This window comes from Nicotiana tabacum, chromosome 4 (genome assembly GCF_000715075.1).
Source record: "Nicotiana tabacum cultivar K326 chromosome 4, ASM71507v2, whole genome shotgun sequence".
Classification (NCBI taxonomy): Eukaryota; Viridiplantae; Streptophyta; class Magnoliopsida; order Solanales; family Solanaceae; genus Nicotiana; species Nicotiana tabacum.
The window spans coordinates 98137910-98151279 of record NC_134083.1 but is presented as its reverse complement, the minus strand read 5'-3'; the positions used below and the strand labels follow the sequence as shown (position 1 = coordinate 98151279).

Here is a 13370-nt window from a genome sequence, read left to right as displayed (position 1 = left end):
CTTGATGATATCACTATGGAATCATTAATTTGACATGTATAATTGGCATGTAGGTATAGAGATGTGTTTTCCTCATGCTAGTCGGTAATTTGACATTTGATAGCTTGACATGTATATTTGACATGTAGGCATAGAGATACATTTTCCTCATGCTAACGGATAAATGAAAAGTCTTATCTGATGTTGTAAATTGGGGAAAAACATATATTTTTTGATAAACTCATGTTTAATTGATTTCAGTGGTAAGATTTAGACTTGGATTGTTATACTTGAAAATCATGTCTACTTTCCCGTATCTGTGGACGAACTGAGCATTTCATCTCCCGAGTTATATACGTGTCTTCACTATACTGTTATGAATTATTATTGGCTATTGGTGTTGAACACTGACCTTCTTTCAAGATCATCACTGCTTTCAACTTGAGGTTAAGTTTGTTACTTATTGAGTATATTAGGTCGGTTGTATTCATACTACACGTCTGCACCTTGCGTGCAAATGTTGGAGTCGATGTTACTGCGTATGGCGAGAGCTGGCATTGAAGATGTACCTGCATTCCGGTTATAGTTGTCACTTGTTCTTGGTAGCTTTAGATTTAGCAAATCTATTTATGTATGTTTCGAACAGATGATGTATTTAATTCGTACCAGCTTTATAAATTCTAAGTCTTAGAAACTCATGACTTGTACTACCAGCCCTTGGGAGTTTGAATGTTACTTGGTTTACCTAGCGGATTGGGTTAGGTGCCATCACGACGAGTTGGATTTTGGATCGTGACAATGACTGAAGTTCCGGTGAATAAATTATTGTCTAGAAACAACAAGTTGAAGAAGAATAAGGAGGAGGAGGACGCAACATGTTTTGTCTGATGTTTGCCAAAACTAGGCAGTTAAATAATTTTTAAAAATTAACAATAGGTTAAATAACAATGTACGCCATGAAATTTTTACGATCATACAGTCCTTTCCAAAGCCCAAAACTCAAATGTATTGAGTTTGTGCCTAGTTGGGTTAAATAGTAGAAAAACACAACACATAACGAGAGAGAACAAGTTGGACCAGTTTTTGCCACCTCTTAAACTGGCCCAAAAAGGCCTTAGCCCAATTCAAAAACACACGTGTAATTCCGAGGTAAAATGAAGGCAAACTTGGACGTTATAACTTTCTTTATTCTCGTTTTAGGGTTTTTCCTCATCTTCTTGTTCACTCTCTAGCTTCTGTAAGTCCCCTCCTTAAACCCTCCCAATCCCCCTCGAGAAAAGAAAGAAGAGTAAAAATGGAAGCAGCTGCAGTCGTAGTAGAAAGCCAAAATCAGCAAGAAAAGGCTCACACTGATGTTATGCTATTCAATCGTTGGTCCTACGACGACGTTCAGGTTTAAAATTTGCCTCATTCCCCTTTATTTTATTCCTTTTGAATTGTTCTTTTTTGCATTATTTTGTTTGCTTTGTTTTATATTTTTGTTATTTGCTTAAGATTTATGTTGGAGAGAGCTTTTTTGTTTTTAATTATTAGTGTGGCTTTTGAATCGTAACCTTTTAATAATAATCACATTTTCTCAAATAGGAAAAGATCTCTGCTTGATTTGTCGAATTTGGGTTAGTAAGTTGAAGGAAATTACGGCTGTTATAGTAGCTTAGGTACGGAGTAATACTTTCTGTGAACATCGAAACTTTATTTTTAATAATAATTTAATTTTTATGATATTTGTTTGATTATTTTTTAGTAAGTACCATTAGTGTTAGATGATTTTTCTTCTTATGAGAAAAATCTCAGCTTGTCGACAGGGGCATTGCTAGGTGTTGGCGAGGGGGATCAATTGAATCTCCTTTACCGGAAAATTATACTGCAAAAATAGGGCAAAAATGATTTTTTTTGTTATATATGAGCAGTTGAATCTAGAGGTGTTCGTCGGTACGGTATTTAGATATTTCGGTTCGGTATTTTCGGTATTCGGTTTCTTAAAATGCTATACTAATACCGTACCTAATTAAATTCGGTATGGTTCGGTTTTTCTCCTTTCGATTTCGGTTTCTTCGGTTCGGTAACTTCGGTTTATTCGGTTTGAATACTAACTAGTTCATGGAGTTATAGACTTTAATATTCTTTATTAAAGTACTCAAAAGTGTGTAAAACTAAAATCGTTTGTTGACAAAAGTTTTGTCCAAAACCATCAAATATCAACCCAGAGAGAGAAAACTGTACATAAAGGAATAAATTTGATCATTAGAAATGTCTTATTACTTGGTTAGAGATAATTGATGAACTTAGAGAATAAAGAAAAGTAAAATTTTAGATTTTTTATATTTATGATATAATTAATAATATGTGTATTGTGTAATATAATATATATTTCGGTACGGTATCGGTATTTCGATATTTCTTTTTAAAATACCAAATACCATACCTAATACCAATTTTTTTTATAAAACTTAAACCAAATACCAAAATATCGAATACCAAATACCAAAATTTTCGGTTTCGGTATGGTAATTCACTATTTACTAAATTATGCACGGCCCTAGTTGAATCCCGTTGGCACAATGAAAGATTCTAGTGTTGTGGAAAATGGGATTCAAAAATTGCTTTATGTCACAGGTTCATATTCTAGTATTCTTTTAATATCCCTTATATGTATTCTTGGCTCCACAGCTGCTTGTCGTCGAGTTTGTTTTGAAATTGAGGAAAATATTTTTTTAGATCGGAGAAATTGAGGAAAATATTGCTGGAGTATTCCACCGTTCTGTTTTATCTTCTTTAACTGCGGGTTCTTTACTAGAACCAAGGGCAACCTCGTCCTAGAAGATGGTAAAACCAATCTATTTTTTGCTAACTCTAGTGACTGTGTACAGTTTTTACCTATTATTATGTTCAAATGAAAGTGCTTGATACTATTGTCTACGGTTTTTACCTACTATTATGTTCAAAAGATTCGGGTGAAAGTTGGCTTTTTCTAAATCTGAAGGATCAATTAAGAATAGAAATTGTTGGTTGCAGATTTAGACTAAATTTCCTGTTGTTAAATGCTAATGGTAGCATAGGAGAGATAATTTATAGGTCACCAAGTCCAATATATTGATTAAGAAACTTGAAACGCTATGCAATATATATATCTATTATAATATATTTTCTGCTTCCTTGATCTTTTCTATTTAGAGAGATATGCCCGCTAAAACACTGCTCAAATTGGGCAGAATATTGTTCGTTCCACCAATCAGTAACAGACAGCCTTACACAAGGTGTACTTATTTATCGCTGTAACCTGTTATATGGTGCATTTATATTACTTGCTGCAAGTCCAAAGCAATGTTTGTTGGTTAGGTTGGTAATGTAATTCTGGATGGATTCTTCAATTAAATGCACAAATGAGCATGTCAATCAGTGTTCTCCTAAGTTCCTTCTTAACGTTATTGCTCATGCAGATAAGTGATATTTCTGTTGAGGATTACATAACTGCTACTGCTGCCAAGCATCCTACATATACGCCGCATACGGCTGGGAGGTACCAAGCCAAGCGGTTTAGAAAGGCTCAATGCCCAATTGTAGAGAGGTTGACCAACTCACTGATGATGCACGGAAGAAACAACGGGAAGAAGTTGATGGCTGTTCGTATTGTCAAGCATGCTATGGAAATTATCCATCTGTTGACTGACCTTAACCCAATCCAAGTGATTGTTGATGCTGTTATCAACAGGTTTAGAGATAATTCATTTTTGCTTATTTATCAGTTTGACTCTTTCTTTCTGAGGCTTCTAGTTAATTAGAAGATTTACATACCATGTGGTCTTTGTTCTTTTTGCATGTTGCACTGAAAAGTTATAGTTTGAGCATTCTCATGATGCAGCATGCTTTAGATATTTTAGTCTTTCTCATTTTTCCTTTTCCATTTTATAATAACCTGTGCAATGCAGTGGACCAAGAGAAGATGCAACTCGTATTGGTTCTGCTGGAGTTGTGAGGCGTCAGGCTGTTGATATTTCTCCACTCCGTCGTGTTAACCAGGCAATATATCTCCTCACAACTGGTGCACGTGAGAGTGCTTTCAGAAACATCAAGACCATTGCAGAATGCCTTGCAGATGAACTCATCAATGCTGCCAAGGGATCTTCCAACAGGTAATCTTCCTACTGCCATCATTTTTAGTCCTTTGCTCCTTTTTGAATGCTTGTTATTATTTGATGCTACTCTTTCTCCCTTTTACGGGAAATTGTTGCTACTATCTGATGCTACTTTTTCTCCTCTTTTTCCTTATCGTCTTTCTTTCTCCCCCCTCTTTCTTCTTCTTCTTCTTCCCTTTTCTTCCTTTTTACCTTATCATGAGCCGAGGGTCTATCGGAAACAGCCTCTCTACCTCTCCAGGTAGGGGTAAGGTCTGCGTACACACTACCCTCCCTAGACCCCACTTGTGGGATTATAATGGCTATGTTGTTGTTGCTGTTGCTCCTTTTTGAATGCAACTACTCTTCTATGCCTATTAATTTTTCTATGTACGTGCAGCTATGCTATCAAGAAGAAGGATGAGATTGAGAGGGTTGCGAAGGCCAATCGTTAAGGGTTCTTTCCGTGCAGTATGGATAAGTTCTGTTGAATTTTTTTCCCATCAATTTCTGTTGGTTGGACAGTTTTATTTTGAGGCATCTTTTGTTTACTTTTTGTTAGTACTAGGAGGGCAATTTGGAACTAGTGGATGAGTTTTCCTTTTGTGAAAAACATGGCTGAAGTAGTGAGGTGAAGTTGGATTTTTGCAATTGCTATGCCTAGTCGAAATATCTGGTTTTTGTATTTTGCTATTTGTCAGTTTTGTGTTTACTCATTGGTTATTTAACTACTGATTTGCTGGTTTACTGATCTTTTTGTGTTAGGCTCTTGAGAAATGTGGTGTGGGCAGTTTCTCAAATTTAACTTTCACAGTGTCTTGCATATAATATATATGTAATTGCTATGAAAGATAATTTCCAAGTATTTACTAGACTAGACGGAATCAAGGAAAGTACACAATGTGAAAAATTTTCCTCTGAAATTAATGTTAGGTAATAGGTATTCAGGAATCTGAAACTGACTGTAATTACATCAAGTTGAACAGCTAACTGGAATCTGATCTTGTCGTAAATGATATTGAAATTAAGCTCTCTTTGACTTTCTCATTTTTAGTTTTATCTTAAACTTTTATTTCTTAAGATATATGTGCTGTTCATAAAAATGTTTAATTGTAGCGAACTGCTATGATGTTTTTCCTGTCAGCTAGAGAAGTAAAATCTGGAAACTACATCTTAGTACTGTTTGGAAACAAGATCTTGTGAAAATGTACATAAGTATGATTTTTTTTTTTTCAAACCCGTCACAATATCATGTTTGAGCCTCCTAGATATTACAAATCTGTTCCAAAGGGAAAACATTGTAATACAGCATCAAAAGCATGAGAGTTCTACGATAAAGCAGACCCGTCTTTTAGGTAAAGGATTAGCTCCATTAATTTTCAATGGAGCAGTGGATGTATGCCACGTGTGCAAGAGGAGTATTGATGGCCTGGATCAATTTCTATGGTATCATTTAATTTTTAATTTATTTCACCATTAAATGTATTTTAAAGTCCAAGGTATTTGCATAAAAATATTTCTCATTTTGCTTTATTGTGCTATACATTTAAAAATGTTTATAAACAAGTAGTAGTGGAATTTATGCACTTTTTGGAATTAAAAGAAAACAGAATAGTACAAGAATTTATCCTCTTTTCTTAGTATACTTCTTATAATCACAAATAAAAATCTATGAAGTATGAAAACAAATTAAAAACAAGTAAAGTAACACTGAAGGAGTATGCATTTTTTATAAATAAATGCAAAAGTAAATACATATATTTTTCTTCTGTGGACGCTGACAATTATTTTCAAAGTCTGGGTGTTCTTTTAATTTGTTAGAATACTTATTAGTGTATAAAATAAGTAAAGTAAAGTTGAAAGAGTATTTTATATAAAATAACTTGCGTTTTTTAATACTCCTATTATTTAGAGTTGAAATAAAAACATAAATAAGAGACTTGAAGGTACCATAGAAATTGATCCATACCATTAATATTTTACTTGCAAACGCGGTATATATCCACTACTCGATTCATAAAGAGAATGACAAAAAGAAATATTTTATTTCCATTGTCTTCGAATCGAAAAACAATTGTAATTCCTACTGGATAGATTGGACAGAACAATCATTTTTTCCGAAAATAACTTCAAATTTCTAGAGACAATGTTAGTGAAAGATCTCAAAAGAGTTACGAATATGTGCATTTTGAAATGAATATCAGGCAAAAATATTGTACATTTTTTAAAATGAGAAACAATATATGAAAATTTTAAGGAACAAATTTACTCTACTACTCTATTCGACTCTCAGAAACGCAACCAATTCTTAAATGGGTGCCAAAGGAGCTCTCCTTTTTCTTTTTCTTTTATTTAATAATTTTGAAAAGGAAAAAAAAAAAGAAGCAAATGTTTCAGAATTATTAGTATAAAAAGATGTCCTCTCTAAATTTGTTAAAAATCAGTGGCAGTTATATACCCGCGCCTCAGAAACACAACACAAACTGGTAAGTGCAGCAATGGTGATGCTGATGAGCAACTCCTCATCCTTCTCTCTCCTCCCTCTCAACCCAAACCTCTCCCCCATTTTCTCTCCGGCCAAATTCAACCTCTCTACTGATTTTCAATTTAGGATCATTTCTGGCCGGGGGATAAGACACGTAGTTGTACGAAACAGCAATCAGACGGCGGAGGTTACTTCATCTCCTTCTTCTGATTCTGTGACTGATTTGGAGTCGGCTTCGAGTGTAGTGAGGAAGTTCTATGGCGGAATAAATAGCCGCGATTTGGACTCAGTTGAGCAACTTATTGCTGAGAATTGTGTGTATGAGGACCTTGTATTTCCTCAACCTTTTGTTGGCCGTAAGGTTAGTTATCAAACTGTATTAGTAGTTTTAAGTTTGATGATAATTACTCTCTCCATTCTAATTTATGTGAATGTATACTCCGAGGATTTATCATACAGTAATGCAGGTTAAGTATCTTTTTTTTATGTCTCATTCAAAGTTAATTAGACTTCTGGGTTCAACGAGTTATTGACTTTCATGATGTAACGGAGAAGATTTTTGGTGATTTTCACATTATTTTGATTTTCAGTGCTGTTACTATATGGGTTTGTTCCCTTGATATGTTTGGACTTACATTCAGGTGTGAAATTGGGGATTTTGGTACCTTATGATTAACTAGCTGGACTTGGGATAACGGGAAATAGCATAAGTTGTGTCTACGGATCTAAAGCGAATAATGCAAAAACGGATAAATTATCCGGTCCGATTCATATTTAATACGGATAGAAAATGGGTTAACCGACGTATAATATTCATATTATTCATGTCTTCTTGAATATGATCACTTTTGGAAAAATTTCTAATCTCTTAAACTTGAAGAACCCCCAATTTGAGTCTTTACAATGTAAAAGGTAAAGCCATTAGTTATCTATTTTCTAAGTGGATAATATGGTTCTCATCCATATTTGACACATTTTTAAAAAGTTCATTATCCAACCCATTTTTAGTGGATAATATGGATGGTAAAAATTCATTTTGCCGCCTCTAGTTGTGTCATATATGTGCTGTGTAGTTCTCTAGATCTCCATGTATATCAGATTGCGAGGATATATATTTTTTTAAAATAAATCCATACAACTCAAGTCATGCTCACTTGTTGTGCTGCAGGGGTTGGCATTGACCACTACCTGTATATTAATAACCAAACAAAACAAAACAAAAAACCATAGTAGGGGACATAAACCTTACCTCCCAATCCTTAATGAAGATTGAATGTACTCAACCTTTTAACAAGTGGGGGTGGGTTAGGAAAGCTAAACTACCACACAACTAAGACGTAAGGACCCCTTCAACAATTGATCCTACATAAGTAGATCGTGAGCATATTAATTTTCATTGAAGATGCATATACGTTTGATAGTTAGTTGTGCAGACCTTTCGGTCATGTTCAATAAGAATAAGACTGAAGCCAAAACTATTTATGCATTGTTCAAGCTTGAGCATGCCATTGAACCTGAATCTGCTTAACTATACACTGTACACCTCCTCCAAAATTCATTTTATCCCTTCAATCCTTTTCCTGTAACCTTTGTCATTCAATGAATTCAGCTTATTTATTATCATGATGGTGCTGGATTTTACGGTTCACCGAAACACAGCTCTACTACTTCCCCTTAATCTTAATGTGTATAATGGTCTGACCTAAAATGGGTTAAGTGTGTTGAGGACATGATATAGTGGGGATGCCAGATCAAAGCTGCAGGGAGCCATGCTTTTTTGATAGGTTCAGAGACAAAAAGAGATCTACGCAACTAAAGATATTAAAATTATTTCCCGTGCACACACCCCTAAACATAAACATGCATTCAGATATATGAAAATTTGTCCCTATTTCTAGCTAAAAATTTCACTTCCCATATGCTGTTGTAACAATTCCCAAAGACCCTTCAGCTGGCAGGTTTGTGCGTCAATTGTCTTAGATTCTTTTTCTACATTTTCGAAGTGCTAAAAGTTTGTCCTTTTAGTTCTTCATGTACTAATTTTTATTGATTAAACAATCAACTGATCCTTAATTGCAAACTAGTTGGGTTGTCTAGATAAATCCTATGAATCCACTCCACTCCATTTGGGGCGTTTCTTTCCAGTACTGAATAAGTTATCTTTTTTGATACAAATTAGAGGTTCTCTAAAACTAGAGGTTCTCTAAGGCGAGATCCTATCTTTATCCTATGTGTGTTACGTACTCTATTAATCATTTATAAACTAGAAATTTGTAAACTTTTAAATATGTTTCGAATGATGAAGCTATCCACGTTCAAGTTCACTCAAATTAGGTCAAACTGACTCTACAATATGCAAAGTGGACAATGGAGCTGTACGTAATTTAATTCGCATCCAAGAGCCAGTTTTTTCTTGTTCGTATCCCGGAATATAACTGCTTTTCTCAAAAGCACAAGAAATACAGCTGTCTTCTTTATTCAGCACGAAGAATGCTGTGGTGATAGAAAGATGATTACTGGAACTGTTTTTCCTCGCGCCTTTATCCTTTTGCTTTTATAAGTGACGACTTTTCTTAGTAGTTAATTATCATTGTAAATAGATTTCTATATGTTGGTGTGACCATCTCATATAAAAGCTTAAATTTTTAGATAAGGCGATCATACACTTTATTATGGTATGGAGCCAAATTCATCTCTGATGTCGGGTTACCTGATGACGGTCACTCATGTTATGTTACTCCACGCTCCAAATGTCCAATTCTTGACGTGTGGGGGCATGTCTAAATCCCACAAGTGTATAGGCTATAGTTTTCTTATATAGTTCTGGATAATGTTCACTAGTTGAACGAGCTTTAGCGTTGAGTTAGACCAAGGTCAACTTTTTTAACATTATGCTTACATTTGATCACCAATTGTTACTGCAGGCGATTCTAAACTTTTTCAAGAAGTTCACCGACTCGGTTGGATCTGATCTCCAATTTGTTATTGATGACATATCCCAGGAGGATTCTTCAGCTGTTGGCGTCACTTGGCACTTAGGTGTGAAAAGAGCTTACCATGCTTTGCTTTGTTTTCTATAATGTTTCCCAGGATGTTGGATCTTCATTCTTCAGTTTTAATTGATTTTGAATGTGATAACAGAATGGAGGGGAAGACCGTTTCCTTTTAGCAAAGGATGCAGCTTTTATCGATTGGAAGTGGTAAATGGCCAGAGACAAATACTGTACGTAAAACAAAATCTCAACCCGTATAAAATGTTGGATGTGTTTTTATGCGTTATTATTCTTTTGGCCACTTTGATTTTATGTGATCTGTAGATAGAATAACTTCATTCATGAAGATATAAAGGCAAATTTATATGTCCACTTTAGTCAGAATAGTGGTTTATTATCAATAAAATTAACCAACTATTCTTCAATCTCAAATTAGTTGGATTCTGCTATATAAATCTTTCGTATCTATTTTGCGCCACTTATATGCCTACCAAGGTGAGCATGTTCCAACAAATTCACTATTCAAAGTTCAGTATAGTGAGGCTATTTTTACACTGGTCAACCTACTGCAACTCTTCGCTTTTATTCGGGTTTGGAACTGACTATACTTTGCAACACATAGATGGAGTTTAATTTTTAAAATTTATAATGACGGAAATTCTCTTGGTACAAATGGCATTACCTCATGCTCTGAAGTTAATGTTCTTTCTTTTCAGCGTTTGATGTATACGGCCGTAGGAATGATTTCTTGATTTCATATTTACTCTTGACCGCTCCTGGCATTTTTTATGTTTCTGTAATTGTTTAGCAGCTCTTTGTAGTCAAAATGTCTAAATATCTCTTCCAACAAAAGCATGAAAATCACTGTCTTAGGGTTATTAAGAGAACGAAATCTCATGTCTGGACTAATGTTAATTTTCTTAAGCAGTTATGGCAGAGACAGTGTGGAACCTGCAGTCAAGCCTGGGGAGACAGCATTGGTATGTATGTTTCCTCATAAATGGAAGTTCCTAAACTGGGGAAAATCGTTTATCTATTATCTTGATGTTTGTGTATTTACATCGACAGCCACATACATTAGTCTACTCTTTAACTTTTTGTGTCTTGCCAAAAAGAATCATTGAAGGGGCTGAGAATGGCTAATAAAGTGGACAATATAGGTATGGCTAAGGGACGAGCTTTCCATCTCTAATATTTGTCATCTGAATCTCAAATCTATCCAAGTAGAAAAAGTATTTTCTTTTATGTGTTTGAGCTGGGTTCCATGTTCTATTGGCATATGCATGGTTATCCTTAAACCCTATTGCCTCTCCCCAAAGCAATGGATCGCGATATTGCCTTCGCGCATTTGGAAAAATCAAAAGACGTAAGTTGCTGTGTATTCATCCAATGGTGCTTGTTGTGCCAACGGCCCTCCGGCCGGGATGATTTGTGCAGCGATGTATATTTATTTAGCTATTGCAATTTGCATGCTGGAATATAAACAGAGTCTAACACATTATTCATGCACTGAACTTTCTAATTAGCTGATAAAAAGGTACAGTAAAATAGAAATGAACGAAAGAGCCTTGAAACATTAGTACTATCAACTTTCCTGCAGCAGAGACTTTGTTGTCCAAGAATGTTTCTTTCTCTGTTCTTTTATATTTCATTTTTTCTAACATTATTTTTCCTCTTACATCTCTATGAATCTTATCAGGTTGCCATCAGAGGCGTAGCATGGCTGCTGCAGCAATTTCCACAATTGGCAGATCGGTTCTGATTGAAGTATGAAAAAAAAGAAAGATAATGTCATTACTTGTAACGTAATTGTAAACCTGAAAGGCCTTATTAGTATGTACATAATGAATTTTGCATAGTTATCATTTCCTATCTTGTATACAACTAAAGAATAAAGTTTGTTAGCATCGGGAACTCAGGTAATGCGGAATTTAGTCAAACAACGGTATAATGACAATAACAAAGACAATGGAAGTTGATAACAACGACAATTAAACCAGATAAATATGATACTAATTTAACGTGGTTCGGTCAAAGTGATCTACATCCATAAGCGGAGATGAGCAATTTCACTATAACAATAAGAGTACAAAAGAGAGTACAAAATTAGAGTAAACACTCTAATTAATCCCAAATACTCTAAGAGAATAACCTCACAAGATCACTCCAAAGAAAGGGTTCACACAAATGCTTCCCAACACTAACTCTCATACAAAACACTATTACTAAAGGAGGAAAGGAAGAAACAAGAAATGAAGACTCAAGCCTTGTTGGTGTGTCTAAAATGAACTAATGACCTTCCCTTTTATAGGCAAAAAAGTCTTAGCCTCTTAGGTGTAAAAGAAGAGATACAACTTGTGCAAATGATATCCATCACACAATGCAATATTTTTGGGTCCCAAAGAATATTGCCAACAAAGTTTACAATTTACAAAAATACTTATGCTTATGTGAGATGGATTCCGTTAGCCAAAATATTGACTATAATTACAAAGTTGTATACAACTAAAGAATGGCAAAATTGAAAATCAGAAAACGTGCTGTAACTTTTCTTCTCTGCCTGACCCTGACTGCCTCTTGTCAACAACTATAATAGCTAAAAATTTGTGAAAAGACCATTCCCCTGCAAGAAAACAGAAAAAGGAAGAAAAAAAAAACAGAAATCTTTTTACTTTTGCTTGAGAAATACTAAATGGGTAGAGCAAACCTCATATCTCTAGTTTTCCATTTCATTGACGTGAATATCTTAACTAAGGAAAATAATCACCACCAAGAAAATTTGGTGTTAGTTTTGGAACTCAACGGCCACGGACTGTCATTTTTCTTTAACTATTTGTACCCACTATGAACTGTAAGTGTTTGCTCCTTAATCAATTCATATTAATTAAAGGAAAATTTATTTCCCCTTTGCCTCTTTAATTGATGCAAAATCGAGAGAAAGTGGGGAGGAGGGATGGGCGGAGTATTTTGAGAAGAAAAGCAACACTATACACACTATACTCTATAAATTAAAGGCCAACCAATTCTAGTAAAAATAGCACGGGCTAACCTAAGGCTGGCAAGTGGGCCGGTTCAGGACCGTTTGGTCCGATTTTAGCGGGCCTGGTCCGGTCTCGTGGGCCGGTCCTATGATTTGGGCCCGTCAGGCCCAGGACCGTTTGGCCCGTCAGGGCCAGGGGCCGGGCTGGGCCGGGCCTGGTCCCTTAGCGGGCCCAACGGCTATTTTTAAATGAATTTTTTTAAAAAAAAAAAAAAATAGTCATTTAACCCCCCAACTTTGTTTTAATCCCAAACTTTTTATAATTATACTTTTTTCCTATTTTCAACTATAAATACCCCATCATTATTTCATTTTTTCTTACAAAATCATCAATCTATCACAATCTCTCTCTAATTTACTTCTATAATTGCTACTATTGCTTACTTTATTGTTACAATTTGTGAAACAATTGTGAAGTTGGTGAATTGAAGTCTTCAACGATAATCAATTTCCAACAAGTTGTTCGTCAATTCGGTAAACTCGTTCCAACTCTTAAGTTTTAATATTATAATTTTGTTTGTTTTATTTATTTTGCTTGATTAATTAAGATGGCTTATTCCTTAAAAAATACGTTTAGTAAAAATAAGGAAAAATCGAAGAGTGGTGAATCTAGTGGCCAATATGTTCCTCCTTCACTTCCCCCGGCTCCCCGACCCAAACATGTTACCCGTCCTACACCTCCTATTCTTGATAGCGATAATAGTTTATTACAATTTACCGAGAGTCAATTTTGCCATAATATTGCACCCGGTGAATAA

At 35.0% G+C, this 13370-nt stretch overlaps 2 protein-coding genes across 2 annotated transcripts; both read left to right on the top strand.

Moving 5' to 3' along the window:
- The first annotated feature begins 1152 nt into the window (after positions 1–1152).
- On the top strand, positions 1153–4779 carry LOC107815336 (small ribosomal subunit protein uS7). The gene is made up of 4 exons (XM_016640905.2): positions 1153–1372; positions 3420–3691; positions 3909–4112; positions 4495–4779. Exons 1-4 carry the CDS (start codon positions 1274–1276, stop codon positions 4547–4549), a joined length of 630 nt encoding a protein of 209 aa, XP_016496391.1. The 5' UTR covers positions 1153–1273; the 3' UTR covers positions 4550–4779.
- A 1747-nt stretch (positions 4780–6526) lies between these two features.
- LOC107815327 (uncharacterized) lies at positions 6527–11442 on the top strand. Its single transcript, XM_016640892.2, has 5 exons — positions 6527–6940; positions 9504–9618; positions 9721–9802; positions 10501–10552; positions 11272–11442. The coding sequence occupies exons 1-5, from the start codon at positions 6593–6595 to the stop codon at positions 11332–11334; spliced, it is 660 nt and encodes a 219-aa protein (XP_016496378.1). The 5' UTR covers positions 6527–6592; the 3' UTR covers positions 11335–11442.
- The last annotated feature ends 1928 nt before the right edge of the window (positions 11443–13370 follow it).